The sequence below is a fragment of the Rhynchophorus ferrugineus genome, unplaced genomic scaffold, assembly GCF_030347505.1.
Source record: "Rhynchophorus ferrugineus isolate W39M unplaced genomic scaffold, kcgeb_rfMv2 rfM10, whole genome shotgun sequence".
NCBI classification, from domain to species: domain Eukaryota; kingdom Metazoa; phylum Arthropoda; class Insecta; order Coleoptera; family Curculionidae; genus Rhynchophorus; species Rhynchophorus ferrugineus.
Genome location: NW_027472589.1, coordinates 27,372,040 through 27,391,632, shown reverse-complemented (window position 1 = coordinate 27,391,632; position 19,593 = coordinate 27,372,040). Strand labels below are relative to the sequence as shown.

At 31.2% G+C, this 19,593-nt stretch overlaps 7 protein-coding genes across 16 annotated transcripts in view; 4 read left to right on the top strand and 3 right to left on the bottom strand.

Moving 5' to 3' along the window:
* Positions 1-4,314, bottom strand: part of trio (trio Rho guanine nucleotide exchange factor) — a 379,571-nt gene extending 375,257 nt beyond the window's left edge. For all 7 annotated transcript variants that reach the window (XM_076416297.1, XM_076416301.1, XM_076416300.1 and 4 more), the window contains exon 1: positions 4,115-4,314. The gene's annotated coding sequence lies outside the window, so the exon portion shown is untranslated. The remainder of the gene's footprint in view (positions 1-4,114) is intronic.
* Positions 4,315-4,524: 210 nt separating this feature from the next.
* Positions 4,525-6,362, top strand: LOC143203954 (uncharacterized). The gene is made up of 3 exons (XM_076416315.1): positions 4,525-4,952; positions 5,015-5,386; positions 5,441-6,362. The coding sequence occupies exons 1-3, from the start codon at positions 4,626-4,628 to the stop codon at positions 5,855-5,857; spliced, it is 1,116 nt and encodes a 371-aa protein (XP_076272430.1). The 5' UTR covers positions 4,525-4,625; the 3' UTR covers positions 5,858-6,362.
* On the bottom strand, positions 6,243-6,911 carry LOC143203958 (U6 snRNA-associated Sm-like protein LSm5). Its single transcript, XM_076416320.1, has 3 exons — positions 6,743-6,911; positions 6,494-6,690; positions 6,243-6,438 (listed from the first exon to the last, which is right to left on the bottom strand). The coding sequence occupies exons 1-3, from the start codon at positions 6,783-6,785 to the stop codon at positions 6,409-6,411; spliced, it is 270 nt and encodes an 89-aa protein (XP_076272435.1). The 5' UTR covers positions 6,786-6,911; the 3' UTR covers positions 6,243-6,408.
* A 257-nt stretch (positions 6,912-7,168) lies between these two features.
* Positions 7,169-8,672, top strand: Vha26 (V-type proton ATPase subunit Vha26). The gene is made up of 4 exons (XM_076416316.1): positions 7,169-7,332; positions 7,457-7,632; positions 7,851-8,019; positions 8,075-8,672. The coding sequence occupies exons 1-4, from the start codon at positions 7,300-7,302 to the stop codon at positions 8,375-8,377; spliced, it is 681 nt and encodes a 226-aa protein (XP_076272431.1). The 5' UTR covers positions 7,169-7,299; the 3' UTR covers positions 8,378-8,672.
* Positions 8,673-11,048: 2,376 nt separating this feature from the next.
* Positions 11,049-12,468, top strand: LOC143203950 (p21-activated protein kinase-interacting protein 1-like). Its single transcript, XM_076416293.1, has 4 exons — positions 11,049-11,195; positions 11,251-11,929; positions 11,990-12,183; positions 12,247-12,468. Exons 1-4 carry the CDS (start codon positions 11,118-11,120, stop codon positions 12,439-12,441), a joined length of 1,146 nt encoding a protein of 381 aa, XP_076272408.1. The 5' UTR covers positions 11,049-11,117; the 3' UTR covers positions 12,442-12,468.
* Positions 12,469-13,017: 549 nt separating this feature from the next.
* Positions 13,018-17,650, bottom strand: BHD (folliculin). Of its 3 annotated transcripts, none has more exons than XM_076416296.1 (5): positions 17,602-17,650; positions 14,088-14,373; positions 13,891-14,031; positions 13,502-13,831; positions 13,018-13,441 (listed from the first exon to the last, which is right to left on the bottom strand). In XM_076416296.1, the coding sequence occupies exons 2-5, from the start codon at positions 14,349-14,351 to the stop codon at positions 13,031-13,033; spliced, it is 1,146 nt and encodes a 381-aa protein (XP_076272411.1). In that variant the 5' UTR covers positions 14,352-14,373; positions 17,602-17,650; the 3' UTR covers positions 13,018-13,030. The 3 variants fall into 3 exon arrangements, with proteins under 3 accessions (XP_076272411.1, XP_076272410.1, XP_076272409.1); XM_076416295.1 differs by lacking the exon at positions 17,602-17,650 and adding an exon at positions 15,171-15,220; XM_076416294.1 differs by lacking the exon at positions 17,602-17,650 and having other exon boundaries at positions 14,088-14,441.
* Positions 15,328-17,433, top strand: LOC143203949 (solute carrier family 35 member C2). 2 transcript variants are annotated; one of them, XM_076416292.1, is made up of 7 exons: positions 15,328-15,776; positions 15,832-16,046; positions 16,106-16,178; positions 16,238-16,490; positions 16,541-16,716; positions 16,778-16,925; positions 16,979-17,433. In XM_076416292.1, exons 1-7 carry the CDS (start codon positions 15,567-15,569, stop codon positions 17,128-17,130), a joined length of 1,227 nt encoding a protein of 408 aa, XP_076272407.1. In that variant the 5' UTR covers positions 15,328-15,566; the 3' UTR covers positions 17,131-17,433. The 2 variants fall into 2 exon arrangements, with proteins under 2 accessions (XP_076272407.1, XP_076272405.1); XM_076416290.1 differs by having other exon boundaries at positions 16,970-17,433.
* Positions 17,651-19,593: the final 1,943 nt, after the last annotated feature.

Genomic DNA, 19,593 nt, shown 5'->3' with positions numbered 1-19,593 from the left:
CTCGAAGCGTCCCTTGGTGTAAAGTGAAGTTCTGGCAAAAGTATCGCAGCTGAAGATGTAAGGTTAAAAAAGGTGGATTGAAGGCGCTCAACGACTCCCAGCCATAAACTACACCAAGTAAGAGACATTCAAACTTTTAAAAACACCCTTAGTCCGTCGATTCCTAGCACATGCATCACAGTTCACGGTGTTAATTTATTAAATGAAATCATCAATCACCAATTTCGAATTCGAGACTCAGAAGGGACAAAATAAGCTTTGTAAGTATATTCATACTATTTTACTCATTAAAGCACTGAATATCAAGGTTTATGGTACAACTACATCAAGAAACAACTAAAAATTATCGGAAATCAAGCGATAACTTAATAGTAGATATTGAAACTTGTATAGTACTAATCTATCCATCAACATAATTCAAAATTATCAGAATAAGTTCTACGAAAAATAATACACTAAGATCCGCAGGGTGGTGTCTTGAGACCACTCCTGCATCTGATCTACACTGCAATGTTAGTTAAGCTGTTATGACATATCTCTGTCTTGATAGAAAAAGCACAAGTGGCAATCAACAAAATCTACAAATGGACTAGAGGAAAATATAGCTTAATAGCTCTAAATATATATATACTCCTATGCGTAGATGCATTAAATATATGCTATAGATAAACCAAAAATCGCCATGTTAATTTTGCGTTGCGATGAAACGGCAAAAACATAATTATATCACTTGAGGGATGACCGATTTCTCCGGCAAAATCACCGAAATACCTTTCCATATCCATCCCTCTCAATGATAGGTCGAATTGGAAACGAGACGTTAGACAAAAGAGAGGCATATCAGACTCAAAATCAAAGAAATATACCGGACAGTAGGAAGGTACTTCCAACTTGAACCAGACAACTCCCGGAATCACTAATCATTATCGCTACGTAACCAACGAAGAAACGCAAGAATACATGGAAATCTAATATATTTACGAAGTTATCCAAGATTTCGCCTTAAAATAGGTTACTAAATCACAGGAACGTGGAAGCAATACAGCTACTGGATAACACGCAGGAAATCAAAAGATTGAAAGGAATCAAATCACAAGAGCTTGTATAATGTATAAATATCTAAACTTAACTTTACCTTAACTAGTCACTTAATTTTAATTTGGAAAACACATACTAATGCAAATACAACAGAATAATAAGAATAAAATAATTTAATTTTATAAATTATGATTGTATTAAGCATATCCAATGTCCAATACGTAGAGAGAAAATTATATGTAAAATGTATCTGGAATTGTTAAGTAATAATTCACAAAAATGTATATTGTATCATTGAAAGACAAAAGGTAGAACTTACGATAGAATGAATAATTTCCCCACAATTACCTAAATGTTGATACAAATTAGTACAAACAAAAATTCAAAAAAATATATTATACACCCATGGAATCACAAAAAATAACACAGTCGGTTAAAAACAATAAACTCACTAATCTAACCGTTTCATTTATTTATCTAATAAACTATGGAATTCGTTAAAATTTGCATTGTACTAAACAACTGGCTGTGGGAAGTTGTGGAGCGCGATAAAATGTACAAAACTTGGTGAGATCCGCTCACTATTGTTCTACCAATAAATACACTGGTCAACATTATATTTACTTGTACAAGAAAATACTCGGTCTTATCTTGATAATCATCAATACTCTCATCTAATATTTACTCTTCTAGTGTTTATTTATATTTTCATGGGGAAACGTATATGGGTAAATAACGTAGAAATAACAAATAATATGGCATCTGCACTAACACAAAACCATAAAAATAGCATCAGAATTATCAGAAACTGCTGCTCTTTAAAAAATATTGTGACATTTAAATATTATAACACAAAACACCTACTTTTGCATATTCAGATAAGTTTCAACCATCAAGCCACGTCAAACTTTGTATATATTAACATAAAAAGGTTGCTGGTTTTAGATTTAAAGAATGATGTATCATTAAATGCTGAAATCACTAAGAAATGTTATGTTAATAGCCTTGCAGATATATGCACAATTCAACGAAACGCAACTAAATAAGAACATAAATACACTGCAATTTAAATATCAAAGCCCAAATATTACCGAAATCAAAAGGCGTGGATTACTTTCGCAGACTTAATTTACTTACTAAAACATCTCCTATAAAATAGATATCAGTAAAACCTTGCGGAAGATAATCATTTATACCTGCCAATGATTCCCGACACAGGTATAAACCAAAAATAGTTGGTAATTTTAAAAGGGTCATAAAAATATATTGACATCCGAATACCCGGCTAACCACAAAGTTCTTCAACTAACGAACCTAACTCGCCATGAAATGGTATAAAATATTAAACTATTACGTTTAATAAAAGGATACAGAAAGTATCGATCAATATGGGTTTGAAACATAAATAATTTACGTAATAATAATTAGATACCGGTATGGACAGAAATGCGGTTAATGATTTTAAAGGAAACATAATAGAATGTTATAAAAGCTCGGAAATCCAAATACCAGACGTAACTATTACAAAAGGTTGTTTTACTAGAGACAATGATAAACCATCCTAATAAACACTAAACATATTATGAATTAATATAGTCCTGTAATATTGATTGATATTAATTAATTTTTTCTTATCAAATCTATTATAATAAGACCATTTTTCAATAGTTTATGTTTACTGATTACATGGATGGCGGACTATATAGAGTGTAAATAGAATTTAAAAAATTTCCCAAATACAAGTCTGCAAATCATTCGAATGTCAACTAAAAGAAAAAAGCTTGTCGGAAAACCCATACGAAAATTTTGAATGAACATAGGCTTTAAATATTGATATCTTATATTGTTTATAATTTGGAATAAAATAACTTTTTATTAGATAAAAAATTTAGAAAAAACATAAATCCGACTTCAAGCAATAGGCATACATTATCCATTTATTTTCAATTTATTTCACATGCTTACACATGGACTGGATACTTCAACCTAAACTCCCGTATTACGAATAATAATTGGTGTATTTTATACGTTAACTTTAATAGAAATCATGTGATGGCCATTAGTCAATATCCATTTAACAAGATTAAAACTTTTTGACGTTATGTTTCTGCTCTATGCCGGTAAACGTTATATTAAATTGCTACAGTATAAAAACTTCATTAGTGCCAAATAAATTATAACGCTATTATAACAGACATAAAATGTATAAAACTACTGTGCAGATGTGGCTCTAGATATTTATAACTTCACACTAGGTATAAATAAAAAACATGCTAGGGTTGATATTCTGAAAAATTCTACACAAATGGTCTAAAAATAAGAATGATATCATACGCGTTTCGGCTTGTGTGTACACCTTGAGGTAAACTATACAAGACTTCTTTGAAAAAAGTTGAAACGTCATGTTATCGATATTAGATTGACCTTAGTCGAAACGCGAAACTGTTTTCGGTAATGGAAAACGACGACAAGTCATCGTGCATGCTCCGGTATTAAACTAGCAACATACACACACACACACGGTTGATCCCAGGGTCTCCCTATAAAATCCTTTTACTAAATTTAGAGTTAAGAAAGGTCGTTAAACCCACACAAAACACTCACACAACGTTCAAAAGACATCTTTTTATCATCTCCCGTCTGGCGAATATTTCTACGCAAGGGAATAAATCAAATTATTTTACACACCAGTACGGTGGGTCTGTTTTCAAAAAATAAATATGGTTTTGCCTGACGAGCTATTCGTGGAAAATAAAACATTAATAGCTTTTTTCGCAGCCATAAGTATTAATAAAAGGTTGGGACATTCCTCTATTTAGGACGATTTTTGTTTATATTTATTACACATCACCCAACACAACAGTTGCCACAGTACAGGGCAATTAAATTTTACCGAATAATCAATATAATCTTCGATTAACCAATAAACATATTTAATTAAAGCTTTTGGTTTATATATTTTACGTGAGTACGAGATTCCATTTTAACATAAAATCGTTTTAACTGGGGACAAAGCTTCACTCCATGTCCAAATTATGGTTATAATGGAAACAAGATGAAATAAACAGTGTCCTACCTTATTTCTAGGGTAAATATTTTGATTAGTACACGCAACTGTATCACTAGAACTTTATTGTCACCATTTTAGACGTATGTTCATTTAATATTGTCTTAAAAACTAGTAAAAACCGACGGTTTAAGAAATCGCCCACATACCGTCCATTTTAATCGGCGTTTATTGGACACTGTCATTGGACGCGTAGAAATTTCAAGACTGAAGAACCGCTTCCCACGGCGCATGAACTCGTTCCTTTCAAACAAAGAAAACGCTTTTTCCGTTATTTCCATCCAGTTTTTTTACCATACATATCTGAGCTGCAAGTTATAATTAACCAAAAATCCGGTAGTTTTCAAATTTGATACCCAACAATTAAAATATTTTTGAAAAAAAAAAGTATTACAATTTCGACAGTGTGAAACCAGCGACATCTCTCGGTGGCAATTGGTGCTAATCGTATTCGAAACCAGCTGATTACTGATACTTAAACCTAACAAGTAAACAAATATTTAACTAAATTTTGGTTAAAATGAGTGAAAATGACGAAATTATCTCGGACGATGTAAAGAAAGAACCCGAAATTATTTATTTAGAATATCAGGGCAACATGGATTCGACCGCCGAAAATATCATATTGGAAGTAACCGAAAAAGATTTTTCTGATAACGAAGAGGAGAAACAAAGTAAAAGCGGCTGCCGGACGATTTCCATACAGGAAATTGACTCTCCCGATTTAGTTAATATCGAAGATTATAAAGTAGACGACCACAGATACGCTTCGACTAGTGAAAATGTTGAAGAAAGATGTACAGTCACTTTAAGTGAGGCTTCTTATGATTCTGAAATATCTATTGAGGTAGGGAATATTTTAAATAACTTGAGGGAATCATTAAGCAGTGCTGTGTATGCTATTTTTAGAAACAAGAGAATATACTGGAGGGTATTCCAAATGAAATATTAGTTTACACTTGTCAACCTGTGGATAACAATGAACTGAATAGATACCCGTGTAAAGCCTGTAATTCAGTTGTAGGCTGTATATTCTGTCTTAAATCCCATTACGAAAGCATCCACTTAAATCTGGGAATCATTCAGTATAAATGTGAACAGACAACATATTTAAAAAACTACACTGAGATATGCCACAAATGTAATCTGGTGTGTGAGAGCAAAGATGAGATGATTGAACATCGTAAAATTCATTTTGTGACTTGTGATGTGTGTGACATGTCTTTCGACAGTGCATTATTTCTCTCTAATCATTGTAAGACAGCCCATGAAAAATTCGAAGTAATAAAACCCAAATATCTAGACGAATTCCAAGTTTATATCTTCATTTTTTAGGTTATAATTAGTTGTGACTTATGTGACCAGTGGTTCAAACAGCTTAATTTACTATCTGATCATTATGAATCTTTTCATGAAATGATTCTGTGCATAGTTTGTTTCAAAAGATTCTCATCAAGAGATGAATTAGAGCAACACCACAACACTCACTCCATAGTGCTGAGGAATACTGGTTCACTGTTGCCATACGCCTGTTCAAAATGCAATCAAGCCTTTGCTGAAATCAGCGATCTCTCAGCTCACTTATCCAGGGAGCATTCAAAAAGAAAAACAGAGTCTGTCAATTCTAAAGTGAAAGCGGTAAAACTATTGGTGGAATCCATTTGTGATACGGCATGTGACAAAGCTAAAGCTAAATATCTAGAAGAAATGAAACATAAAAGGTTAAAAAGACCACCTAAAGGTGAAGATTAATGGAATATTATATACCTTTTTTAATAATTTACTATGATTGAATAGAAAAGTAAGTCGAAGGATTAAATTTTATTTTATAAGCTAACATTACCCCAAACTTTTTGAGTTTGGGGCGAGTCATTATTTATTAAATGCTTTGTTTTTGAAACAATTTTATCTTCTACACATTTTATATAATTTGTGTTCATGTACAAAAATGAGACTCTTGTGTATAAACCATTTTATATTCTACTTAGTCATTCATTATTAAGGGATTATAGTAGATTGAAACTAACTTGAATATCAAACCTGTACAAATAGATTAATGTTTAATGTAACTCCCTGATTTTATGTACGCAGCTCTGTGGACAAATTGTACAATCCCCATTGTTTTTAAATCATGGAATATGACAAATTGCTTTATTCATATTGTAAATTAAAACTTACATAATTGATATGTTTTGTACATATTTTAAAAACTAAGTTTGAAAGGATTAACTAAAATAAACTGTATTTTTCCAAAATATATATATATATTTTGTACCCTATCCTATTATTCTCTGGTTCTGTCTTTATTCAGGCATTTCCCCACCAGGTACCAACTGAAATAATGTATATTTACACTACAATCATAACACAAACATAATGGAACTATACCATTGTTATATTATTTCCGTTTAGCAGAATTTGATCCAATCTAGTGACCCTCCTACCTTCTGGGGTAGTTTCATACTCGGTAACATCCTCTAATAACATATTAACGAAGTCATCGAATCCTAAAAGGGTACCAACGATCTCTTTATCGTTTTTCATTATAATATGAATTCGAGAACCGATACATTTGTCTACCAATTCTGCAAAAAATAAACGTTTTATAACCTCATCAAACAAAAAATTAACAGTTACCCAAAGGTAGCAGAGTTGAAGAGCTTACTGGCATAGAACTCATTTTAATAATAATTAAATTTTTGGATTAATGGTCTAACACATAAGAAAAAAGAAATAACTTTTAGAATTTTTAAATATGCGAAATAGCCAAGGATTTTAAAAACAAGGCTTGACTTTAGGCAACCTCTAAGCAACAAAAAACAAAATTTTCTACAAATATTATATTTTATATGGATTTCAATCCAATTTCTTGTTTAAGAGAATAATAAATAATCGCACTTGTTTTTGATGCTATTACTGATAATTAAGGACATGTTTTATAATGTTATTAAAATATTCAAGAAGCAAAATATAGACAAATTTCAATTGTTAATCTATTTTCTATTGGCAACATGGTTACCTTTGTGTTGGCTGTCACCACGTGACATTTACAAATGTCACTTGTTCTAATCATATGATCAATCGACACCCAAGTGGTAAATTACAGTTCTATCGAGGCGTAGTCGGGTAGGAGCTCAGAGTTTGAGACACACTTATTTCTTAGTTTTTATCAATAAACTAAATTAACAGCAACCATGGCTCTCAGCGATTCGGACGTGCAAAAGCAAGTAAGTATTTTCGTAGTTTAAAGCAGAAACAGACATGTAAACACTTGGTATAAAATCATGTTCAAGATCACACTTTTTGTCACCCCAAAAAGCTATTAGAACTAACACCCTTTTCTTATCATAGATCAAACACATGATGGCTTTCATTGAGCAAGAAGCCAATGAAAAGGCTGAGGAAATCGATGCCAAAGCTGAAGAAGAGTTCAACATTGAGAAAGGACGTTTGGTGCAACAGCAGCGCTTGAAAATCATGGAATATTATGAAAAGAAAGAAAAACAGGTTGAATTACAAAAGAAAATGTAAGGATTCAACTGTCTTTAGCACTATTTATGCATTACCTAATATAGGTCATGTGATCTAATTGACATGTATTTATTTAATAATGTAGTATATTATCTTTTAAAGACTATTATTCAGAAAATAATTAGTCTTATTAATTATTATAATGAATAATGATTTCCTGAAATGAATTAATAAGTCTCCAAGTAATATAGTTAATTAACACTTTCAATTTTAGTCAGTCCTCAAACATGTTGAATCAAGCACGTCTGAAGGTGTTGAAGGTCAGGGAAGATCATGTAAGGGCTGTCCTTGAAGAGGCACGCAAAAAATTGGGTGAAGTTACCAGGGATCAAGGCCGGTATGCCCAGATCATTGAATCTTTGATCCTCCAAGCTTTATACCAAGTAAATACAATCTCTGCTTAGTATCGACAAATATTTAATGATCTGCTATTTGCAGTTATTTGAGGATAGAATCCTGTTACGCGTGAGGCCACAGGATAGGGAGTTGGTCAAGTCTGTTTTACCTACTGTCGCGACCAAATACAAGGATGTCACAGGAAAAGAAGTTAACCTGGTCATCGACGACGAAGTGCAGCTCTCCCAAGAGACCACCGGAGGAATTGAGCTGTACGCCCACCACAACAAGATCAAGATCAGCAACACCATGGAAGCCAGATTGGACTTAATCTCTCAACAGCTGATCCCCCAGATACGTAACGCCTTGTTCGGTCGCAACGTTAACCGTAAATTTACCGATTAGGTTTTTTTGCCATCTTTCCTCTCACCAGCTACAAACGATGTTGTCTTTTCAAAACGGTCCTTTGTTATAATTCCAAATTTTTGCATTTCTATCGGTTCGCTCCGAGAGCGAGAACTATGTTGTACATAGGTTAAACATTGTTAAAAAACACGTCTAGTAATTCCTCAAGAAAGTATTATATATAGTACTCGTGACTTTTAGGTTCTGTTATTTTTTTCTTTTGTTTATAGTTTAAAGTGTTTTAATAACATATTTTCATGTATGTAATTGTATGTTATTAAAAATATATATTAGAGCTTTGAGTTTGATTTACTTCTATTACGCTTTGGCGGTATTCTCAAAGTATACGCGGATGTAACTGATGAATGAACAGGTGTTCTGTAAATATTTGGACGATTTTTTGGTAATGTAAAAATTTGCTATGAACACGCTTTAAAGGATACCGGCGGTGCAGATTTCAGATACTTTCCGGCCCACCCTTGTGAGTCTATTAAAAGTGAATAATTTGTCTTTAGAATAATGGATTTATATTATATGAGCTCCATATCTAATATGTATTAATGTTTTTTCTCAATAGTGATAGACAATCACATTATAGGTTCCGCCTCCAAAATTTACGTTGATATTGCCGCCAGGGTTATTATGGCAAAAGAAAGAGACTTTCTATGTCTAGAGATATAGAAAAAGTACAAGTGGTAGTCAACAAAGTACCCAAATAGGGTACAAACTAGAAATTACATGACATTTGTCCAGATCAATTTTATTACATTTTTAATGGACCAACGGCCATCGTTGGTTACATTTGCAAATGTGTAGTGAATCCTTTACCCTGTATGTTATTTATTTACTGGAAATATTCATAAATTCTTGGAAAATATAATATTCTCTCAGCGAGGGGAGATATACCGCGTTACGAGGCAACTAGAGAGGACCGTATGAAACATTGAAGAGATCGAGTTAGAAAACCCAAGCCAAAAACGCCGCCTTCGTTGTAAGTAATTGAGTTAATAAATTAGTAACAAGTACTTTATTGTTTGCATCCCAGTCCAGCTAAAATCGACAACAAATTGAAATTAGCGTCAATCCGTGAATCACTGCTGCTAGTAATACAAATAAAAGGGCTCCAAACGCAATTATACTGAGCTATAGAGGCTTTTCAATATTACCTTTACCATTCTTATACAAATTTCGCGCTGAAAAATTAATCGATTCGTCGAAAGACCAACTTGAGCTAAAATCAACGATATTGATTTCTCAGTCGATTATAAACCGTAAGAACTGCGCGATGAACCTGAAGGGAATTGAGAAGATTACCAAATCATAGCAATACAGCTACTAAATGAAGCACGGAAAATAAGAAAATCGACATTTGTTAAATATTATTGATAATAGTAAGTATGAACCGTATTTGGTCACATAAAGTTGTTTATTGCAAATGAGTAATGAGTACTTTGACTGTGTAGTAGGGGAAACAGAAAATATAGAACAATTTCCTGTACAGAATGAAGCGAGTATACAAATACATAATATTTGAGGAACTGAACTGATGCTGGATTTACTTAAAACCCTAAAGAACTAATCTTTCTCAGATTTATGTATATCCATTAAAATTTTAACCATCGTTGTCAACTAATTTTGTGAGGAATGAAATTGAAATTACTGATTAGAAAATGACTAATATATAGTTTCTCGAAAAGGGAGGTCAGCTTATATCGCTTCTTAGGGGGCCAGGGCTTAGCTATTACACTGAAAAACTTACTTAATTATGTTTTTTAAAGTTTGCTCTTATATAAAAATACATTTAAATGACTTCTCTATAAAAATCTGTATTAACAGAATTTTAACTAACTAATCAGTGAACTAATTAGGTGGGAGACGAAACAGGGAGCATCCCTAAGGACATCCGGTAATCACAAAATATTAAACTTGCGATAATCCCAGCAGCGTTTTGATGCTTCAACACCTGTGGTTTTCGAGCCAACCTATTCGTATAAACTAACTATTAAATAGAGTTATTTGTAATTTTATTTATAAATAAAACCATTTTTATTGTTTATATACTATTAGTTAAATATAAAAAATATGTTATAGATTTAAATATCACTAAATCTAAATTCCAATTTCTCCCAAAAATATAATTTTGTTTCTCTCTATTTACAAGTGCAGAGCTTTCGATATAGAGATCTAGACAAAAAACATAATGTATACTGTTTGTAGATCGATAACCTGAGAGCTCAATTTGAAATATATTGAGTATATTTAATAATTCTTAGTACTTCTAAATTCTAATATTGAGTATATTAAGATATATTCATTCGACTTGATAACTTTATTGATCAGTTACATAAATCCGGTTAAAATGTTACTTATAGTTTATTAATTATTATAAGTATTATACTATATTATACTAATTATACTATATATATTATTATACTATGTTATTAAATATCTATAATTAAAGATGAATTAAAATATTGGACATTTAAAAGTTAAGACTACAAATTCAAATTTGAAATATCTGTCAAATCAAGGAAGCAGATATTTTTTTGAAGAATTATTTAGTTATTTTTAATAAAAAATAAAGGTTTGGTTTGGTACTTAATTGTAAGGGAACATCGACACAAATATATCGATATTTTTTCGACATGCCTAACTCCTAGCTCAAATAGAAGAATCCGAGAAACCAAGTAGCAGAAGTAAGACCTAACCTATTTTTATTTCATATTTTCAAAACAAAACCATGCAGGACGATATAAGTTTTGAAATAATTGCTGGTACATATGAGGAATATTTGTTAGGGTATATTTTTTCGCCACAGGTAGGTGTATTGTCATCTATATCAGAAATTCTTTTAATGCCATTTCTTATTTAAGAGGAGGAAACTGGTACAAAGTGTGGCATCTCACGACCATAGCGGAAGCATACGAGCATTAGCAACATGCGATCATTATTTGGCGTCGGGAGCAGCAGATGATCGAATAATCATATATGACTTCAAAACCAGGAAGGAACACTGTATGCTGACACACCATGAGAGCACAATCACTAGTCTGGCATTTACTAATAACCACTCACACATAATATCGGCCGCTCAGGATGGCTCCTTGGCAATTGTTAGAGTAGGAAACTGGCAGTTAGAAAAGTTATGGGAGAAAGCACATAAAGGATCCAGCATATTGGATATAGCAGTTCATTCTAGTGGTAAACTCGCTCTGACCCTTGGCGGTGATTACACTGTCAAGACATGGAACTTAATCAAAGGTCGTATAGCTTATACAATCAATGTATATCCTAAGTGTCAGGATCCAAAGAGTTTGGAAAAGATCCTTTTCGCTCCTGATGATACCAGATTTATTTTGCAAGGTGGCAAATACACAGAGATTTGGAGCATTAAAGTTGGTGGTGTTCTAACTGTTATAAAACATGAAGAAAAGGTTACTTGTTCATCATGGATTGACAATGACACAATATGTGTGGGGTATGAAGATGGTAAGCTAGCTATTTGGGAAATTGAAGACCAGAAACAAAAAGTTTTTCAACAAGCACACTCTGGTAAGAGATTTTTCTTATATTACAAGGTTTATTTTTTATTATCTAATATTTATAATTCAGGAAGGGTAAAAGCTATTCAATATTACCAGGGATATATAATAACTGCTTCCAGTAGTGGGCAAATAAAAGTATGGACCACAAAACTAAAAGAAATATCATCAGTTGAGACTGATTGTAGGATCACTTGTTTAACTGTAGCACAATGGAATGAGACAGTAAAGGAAGAAGAAGTAACAGAAATAGAGGAAAGTGAGGTAAGAATTTCAAACATAGTTTTTATCATAAGTCCATATTACACTTTAATATTTTAATTCAAGAAAGTAACAGTGGAGCCTAAAAAGAGAGCAGTTATAGTAGAGGTGGAAACAAGTTCAGATGAGGAAATAGTGGTCAAAAAAAGGAAAAAGGATGAAGAGGAAGATTCTGAAATTCCTGCAGAAGTTGCCTCAACAGAAAACACAAAGAAGTTAAAAAAGAAAACAAAGAAAAAGAAGAAACAAAAGAATGTATAAATATACAATAAATAATGGACATGCAAATATAGTTTTACTATCCCTTAACATGGATATATTTAAAAGTATCCCATTAAAAGATCTCAAGAATAATTGGGTATTATTACAAAATCTTAATGACCAATATAGTCATGAAGGCTCCAATGATTTAGTTGGTATGTTTTTATTTTTACGGAATACAAGGAAAAAGAAGATCAATTAAAACATACAAATAGTGAATAACCAAAGTACATATGAAAAACAGATATACTTCTGCTTGTTAACATACCTACATTTAAAAGTTTTTTATAGGAATGACAAAGTGATGACCAATATAGTGATCAGTAATATTGTACAGCCATTTCAATAGTACTAGAGAGGTGGGGGCCCAACATTTTCCTTTAGTTTTTGTCTATTATAGTGCAACACAGATTAAAACAAGGAAAAATAATGAGGATGAAGATCCAACTTTAGAGGAGAAACACGAAAATTCTACAGATGAGGATGTTTAAGAGAACAATAGATAGAAGATAAATTCAAGGACATAATTTTTCTTTAGTAAGGAGCTCAAGGACAAGTAGGTATTAATACAAAATATATATAAAAACATTTATTTACATTGTGGTATCCAATAAGACAGTAAAGGCATGTCTTGTTTTTGAACACCCAAACATTTAATTAAATCTGAATTATTATCTGGTGACCAACACAGTGTGCAAGCGATATTGTACCACTGCATCACCAAGCTAGTGATGTGGGGTTCCAAAGCTTTGCTTGGTAGGTTTTCATCTTTCAAAGCACACTCAATTAAGACCAACAAACTAGGCAATTTTTGAGGTAAGGTACCATGCCATGTGGCTTGATACAGCTCATCCACTTTAGACACCTTACAGATGTCTCCTGTTTTGGGTAGAACGAATTTCTTAGGCAGTATCTGTTGGAAATTTTTCTCAATTTCCTCACACTCAGATTCCACTCTAATACCAATTAAGTAACAATAGCAGACTCTTTGAAATGTGTCCTTAATATAATATATCACAAAAAAATTAATGAACAAACTGTTTTAATATTGTGCACTTACCTGTTGCATCTTCTTATAAATTGTCCTTAAGTTGAAGTTGCTGTTGCAATGGACTGGAAGTTCTGGAGCATCATTTGGCTTTTCCACCACAGTCTCCACACTAAGTAACCATACAAACCACAGATGAATATGAGCAAAGATAGCAGCTTCTCCTGTTAGGTGGCTGAGTGAGCGGCCCGTACATATAGGTGATGATTGTGCTTGTCTCAAGGCCCTCTGTGATTTATGCATTTGTTCATTATTGTTGACTATGGCTGATTTGTCTTGTAGATCTTTTGCTATGTTTGCAATGTGCTTGGTTAAAAAGGGCCAGCAGTTTAATAAGTGAATCTAAACATACACATTAATTAATGAAACCAATTATTATAATGTTCAATGTAAATTTTTACTCTATCTCTCATTAACATCAGAATGCAGTACTTTCTTTGAAAACCCCTGGCTAGTGAATCCTGAACTGTAAATGCATGACTAATGACATGTCCTCTCTCATTATCTCCAAAATATAATGTACCACTATCCCTGCTTGTCTCCTACAAAATAGTTATTTCAATAAATTGATTTGTTATAGTAAAAATATTGAATATACCTCACAACTGAGGCTTCTAACCACTGCCTGCCTTAATAAAAAAGCCAAGTCCTGCTGTAATGGTGTTCTCGTTGTAACATAACACACGTTCTCGTCTTTACTGACCACTGCCTGTTCTAAATCCAATGACTGGCAAGCCTCGCATACCGGAACTATGAGATTATGAGGAAATTGTTGTGGCTCTTCTTTGCAACGCTGTGTACAAAGAATAATACACGGTCCGTGAGTTTCGCAAAAATGCCCAATAGCCAGGATACCGTCCATCTTTAATCAACACGTAATATCACTAAAAGAAAAAAACAATGAACAAGTTATTTGTGTTTACGATGCGGTAATACAAAAACAAAGACAACCAAGGAAACTAGTGATGGGTACAATCGATTTAAGACTATCGAAATATTTATTAGTTTAACAATATTCCACTGAAATAGTAAATATATTTTAATTTGTTGTACGAATATTTGCTTACTAATATTTTTCATACCAAATATTAATTAATTTTAAATAAATATAGTTGTGTATACAAAGTTAGTTTTATGTAGTACTTTTACTTCGGATTTGAAAAAAATGGAATGGATGCCGCATTTTCTTATACACTAACGACAGAAATGAAACGTTTTAATAATTTAAGAATATGATTTGATTATAGGAAGGGCATGGATTTTATAATAAAATAGAAAATAAAAATGTGAAATATTCTCAAGCTCCTTTTTTTCAGTAAAATATAGGGTCAGAAAAAAGTATTTTCGATGACTTTAGAGTCTAATATATCTAGTAATATTGGCTATTAAAGCCATACTATAGTAGGTATGGTAGGTATTTTTTTAAATAGACAAATTCTCTTTTCAAAACTTGTATGTATTAGCTATTAATAAAACAAATTAATGTTTTAGCAAATTTTAATGTTAATAGCAAACATATTTAACAAATTAATGTTTTATTAATAGCGACAATCTGTTAATAAAATGTTATTTCAACTTATCACTATCCTGAATACCCTTAATACATTAATAGATAATTAATAACACAGATATTGCCTAGAAGTTATTATGATATTATACTACAAATAAAACAAAATTACACCTTAATATATGTGTAAATACAATCAAAATTTGCATTGATTTATCTATAAGGTTAAGTTGCGGGTGATTACGTCAAACCAGTAACTTCAAATCGATAGTTAAAATCATTTGCTGATTATTCGATAATATCCCTCTGTACTAAAGAAAACTGTTTACAGAAATTTTGTGAATTTCAAAAAGAAGAAGAATCCTGAACTTGTCGATCGGGGAAAAATGACAGCGCATACAAGTTAACACGTCAGTGTTTGTTTTCAAAAAAAGATAAATACACACTATGGTCATTTTATATTAACATAATTAATAAGGTATCAAATAATGTAAATATCGGTGTAGTAAAGAAATATTTCATTGTAACTGCTCTGAGAAATGGTGTTAACAAACTGTGCGGTGTCTCAATATGTTTGGAAAAAGCTCCAGGGTTAAATATTCCATTGTTGATAAAGAGGATGATAATACAAACGAAGGAGAGACTGTAGATTTCGAGCCAATGAAACGAAAATTTTGTACACCCTCGTGTTTGTGGTCGGCTGTGTTCACTGGGGCTTTGATAGGAACTTATTACATTCCTTCTGTTGGTCTTACATTTTATCAGAGATGGTTATTACAGGTATGTCGTTAATTATCATAAATGTATAATATTTAATTCTATGTTTTGCTTTTAGAGATTTCCTTTTCCTTTACTTACTGTGGTGACACATATGATCGTGAAATTTATTCTCGCCGCTTTAGTGAGACTGTGTTTTATAAAGAGACACAACAAGCAGAGAGTGATGTTAGGATGGAGGGATTATATCTTAGCTGTTGCTCCAACTGGAGTTTTTAGTGGTATCGACATTGGTTTTTCAAACTGGGGTTTGGAACTGATAACAGTGTCTTTGTAAGTCTTTGCTAATTTTTAGGTTAATTAAGTAAATTAATATAGATTTAACTTTTCAGATACACTATGACTAAGTCCACTACAATAGTTTTTATATTATTCTTTTCAATATTGTTCAAACTTGAAAAGAAGGTAAATAAATTCAAAGAAGTTTTTGCATCATTTTAAAAGTAAATGTTTTTTTTTTTTAGTCCTGGAGTCTGTGTGGAATAGTTTTCATGATAACATTGGGTTTGGTGCTTTTCACATATAAATCAACACAATTTAATTTCTTAGGCTTTATATTGCTACTGGTAGCATCTATATCAAGTGGCTTAAGATGGACTTGTGTTCAGTTAATGCTGCAAAAGTCAAAAATGGGTCTGGAGAATCCGATTGATATGATCTATCATATGCAACCCTGGATGATCATATCCGTATTACCCTTTGCTGTTTATAATGAAGGTTGGTGATGTTTCATTGTAATTTTCTGTAATAATCTTTGATGGTTTTAGGTTTTGATGTAATCAGAAGCTGCCAGATTTTTGGGTTTATGGAACTGAATGCATTTGTGATATTATCACTGAAAGTATTACTAGGAGCATTCATTGCTTTCTTTATGGAAGTAAGCGAAGTTACTTTGGTTACTTATACATCAAGTCTGACTCTTGCCATAGCTGGCATATTTAAGGTAGTTTAAGAGTGTTTGATGCTCTAAGAAAAGTTATTTTTTACTACCAGTTATTTTTTAGGAAGTATTTATCCTAGCCATTGCAGTTGAGATAAATGGTGATATGATGTCTCCAATCAATATAATTGGTTTGTTTGTGTGTCTGTGTGGTATATCTGGCCATGTCATCCATAAAATTAGATCTACTTCATCACAAAGCCGGCAAACAGGTATAAAATTATTTCTTTAAAAATTGATACACAAATTTAATTAGCTCTTTCAGCTGGGAGACATTATGAACTGAACAGTGAGAGATATGAACTGGGTGAAACCCTAATTGATGATGTAAAGTCTGAACTCAACAGTGACGATGAAAAAAGTGACAGTCAAATATTGTTTGACATTCTTTCGAGGGATAAACGTTATAGTTTCTAATGATTTAGGAACACCAATCAACCGAACAAAGTACCATAAAATCTCAGGTTGAACAAGTCCTGTCACATTAACTTTTACAAAGTATTCAGAGTTTTTAAACAATTACATTTTTGAATGTCGTGTATGTATTTTAAAGGCATGTGGTATGTGATAAAAATAGTGGTTTATATTATTAGTCATAATTTAACACTGATAAAATGTGATGTCTTATTATAGAACATAGTTGTTTCATTATTTTTTGTTTTATAAACTCGATAAATAAGAAATTATTGTTTCAAATGAATAAAAAGTGTCATTGAAATATTTTCAATGTTTTATTATGCAAATGTTTAATAAAAATTGTTTAAATTATTAAATTAGTTGCAAAAGTTAAAAAAAATATATTTCAATATCAATTCATTGTCTTATCTGTGAATATAAAATGACTAAATGTTTATATGTATATCTAAATGATAGCCATAAATTACTTACATATATATACATTTCATAAAGAGATTACTTTGGGGCGGTTCAAATGAACGTGATTTCCATTAGTTTCTATCTTTTGATTACTTTTGTTTAAATTTACACTGATAGGTCTTAGTATTTTACTGAAAAATATTATTTATAAACTAAATTTACAAACACCTTATTTCAATTGTTTTAAGACCCTTCACATTGTGACCGTTTATCCATTTCCTCCGCTAGATGGCCACACTAGGCATCTTTATTATTTATTTTATTCCAATAATATTAAATATTCTTTTCTTTAATTATTAGTCCCAATTATAATCATAATGTCCAGAAATAATCTATAAAATAAGATATTTCTGTAACCATTCAAAATGTTCATGTCATTGGGTCTTTTTTAATGTCGTCATCACTAATAAAATAACAAGAAAAGGGCATTCGCATCTATGTATTGCCTATAATTCCTTTATGTACATCAAGGTACCTTTGGAAATAAGTTGTTTTATAATTTTTCCCCCAGGTGATTTAATTTGGTTTTAAATCGCGATGACGAATGTTTGTGCTAATTTTTTGATTAATTAGTGGTAAGTATTATTGTTTTTATTTGAATTTGCTTAAAGTATTTTAGAACAAAATATATTATTAGGGTCACGCTTCGTGTATAACATTAATATAAAGTATTTTGAAACGTGATACATTAATGACGCTCGATTTGTATAGTGTTTTTCTTAGAGCGTCCCTAACATTTGTATTTTTTCTTTCGAAATCTTTAAAGCGTTTTGAAACAATTATTTAGCATAAAATAACGATATTAACCATCATGCTATTCACGAAGTCTTCCAAGTAACAAGGCATTAGCTCGTCGTATTTATTATGATTTATTAATATGAATAATTTTATACTAAAATGGCGATGAGAGTAAAAGGAGATATCTTCCCATTGCATAATTGTTTTGATCTATCATTTGATATTGTTTGATTGAAGCATTTATTTATTTAATTTTTTTTATTTATTAATATTTTTAAAACTTTATAATTGTATTTGTTTAGTATTAATTATTATATTCCAAGATAAAGTATATATTGGCACTTAAAAGCTAAAGGTACTTCACTTTTGTATTAGTACTCGTTTGTTCAAATATTTATAATTAAATTTTTCCTTTGACTTATTTTTTAAATTTTGCATATATTAGAAGGCGAAAAAGTTCCACGTTTTTAACAATAATCTAATATAATAAAACATAATTGTTTGATTAATGTTTTATTAATTTAATAATTAATAATTTTACTTAGTATAATATTTTTATATTCTAGGATAATGCATATTTTGGCATTTAAAAGACTAGAGTAACATATTTCATTTTCGTATTGGTACTATTTTGTTGAGTTATTCATGCTGTTTAAAAGTTTTATTAAAAGAATTGTACCCTGAAAATTTAATGTAACGATTATTGAGAAATAGTATTATTTGGCGAATCCATAGGTTTTTAAACTATTTTTTTCTCCATAAATTCTATATACTACTTTTAAATCAACAAAATAAAAACCTATATCTTATGTATTACAATATATTCCTTAGAAGGACTTATTAATTAGTAGCGTAATTGCCGTTATATAAATTGAAAAATTGGGCATTTATTAAGAAAGAACAGTATATTATGCTTTCTTCAAAATATTATGTCAATTGTGTATTGTATTGAAACAAGTAGCAATCAGTGATATCTACTGTATGCGGTGAGTGCTTTTCTTTTTTACATCGTTAACTCAAATGTGTTAGTTGTACTATATTACATTGTGTTAATTCTTTTTTTTTCTTCTTTAAATTTCTTTAAATTCTTTTTGCTTTTAATCTTTTAAAAATATGAATTTAATTTGGCACTTATTAGATGTTAAATAAAGTCATATTTAGTTTTGCAAGTAAATGACAGGAGGTTACGCATAGAAACGCTCGGAATGCATACAAGAATTTTAATTTTCAACGTTGTCAGTTTTTGTCACTTATACGTATATTTGA

Excerpts from the sequence above, each read along its gene's own strand:
- LOC143203954 (XM_076416315.1), top strand. The coding sequence starts at position 4,626 with ATGAGTGAAAATGACGAAATTATCTCGGACGATGTAAAGAAAGAACCC. Across the intron at positions 4,953-5,014 it reads ATTCTGAAATATCTATTGAG|AAACAAGAGAATATACTGGA; the intron begins GTAGGGAATATT and ends TGCTATTTTTAG. Across the intron at positions 5,387-5,440 it reads CAGCCCATGAAAAATTCGAA|GTTATAATTAGTTGTGACTT; the intron begins GTAATAAAACCC and ends TTCATTTTTTAG.
- LOC143203958 (XM_076416320.1), bottom strand. The coding sequence starts at position 6,785 with ATGAGTTCTATGCCAGTAAGCTCTTCAACTCTGCTACCTTTGG. Across the intron at positions 6,691-6,742 it reads TTCAACTCTGCTACCTTTGG|AATTGGTAGACAAATGTATC; the intron begins GTAACTGTTAAT and ends TATTTTTTGCAG. Across the intron at positions 6,439-6,493 it reads ACGGAAATAATATAACAATG|TTGGTACCTGGTGGGGAAAT; the intron begins GTATAGTTCCAT and ends ACATTATTTCAG.
- Vha26 (XM_076416316.1), top strand. The coding sequence starts at position 7,300 with ATGGCTCTCAGCGATTCGGACGTGCAAAAGCAA. Across the intron at positions 7,333-7,456 it reads ATTCGGACGTGCAAAAGCAA|ATCAAACACATGATGGCTTT; the intron begins GTAAGTATTTTC and ends TTCTTATCATAG. Across the intron at positions 7,633-7,850 it reads GTTGAATTACAAAAGAAAAT|TCAGTCCTCAAACATGTTGA; the intron begins GTAAGGATTCAA and ends TTTCAATTTTAG.
- LOC143203950 (XM_076416293.1), top strand. The coding sequence starts at position 11,118 with ATGCAGGACGATATAAGTTTTGAAATAATTGCTGGTACATATGAGGAA. Across the intron at positions 11,930-11,989 it reads TTTTCAACAAGCACACTCTG|GAAGGGTAAAAGCTATTCAA; the intron begins GTAAGAGATTTT and ends TTTATAATTCAG. Across the intron at positions 12,184-12,246 it reads CAGAAATAGAGGAAAGTGAG|AAAGTAACAGTGGAGCCTAA; the intron begins GTAAGAATTTCA and ends TTTTAATTCAAG.
- BHD (XM_076416296.1), bottom strand. The coding sequence starts at position 14,351 with ATGGACGGTATCCTGGCTATTGGGCATTTTTGCGAAACTCACGGACCG. Across the intron at positions 14,032-14,087 it reads TTAGAAGCCTCAGTTGTGAG|GAGACAAGCAGGGATAGTGG; the intron begins GTATATTCAATA and ends ACTATTTTGTAG. Across the intron at positions 13,442-13,501 it reads TTTATAAGAAGATGCAACAG|GACACATTTCAAAGAGTCTG; the intron begins GTAAGTGCACAA and ends TATTATATTAAG.
- LOC143203949 (XM_076416290.1), top strand. The coding sequence starts at position 15,567 with ATGTTTGGAAAAAGCTCCAGGGTTAAATATTCCATTGTTGATAAAGAG. Across the intron at positions 16,047-16,105 it reads GAACTGATAACAGTGTCTTT|ATACACTATGACTAAGTCCA; the intron begins GTAAGTCTTTGC and ends TTAACTTTTCAG. Across the intron at positions 16,491-16,540 it reads CTTTGCTGTTTATAATGAAG|GTTTTGATGTAATCAGAAGC; the intron begins GTTGGTGATGTT and ends TGATGGTTTTAG.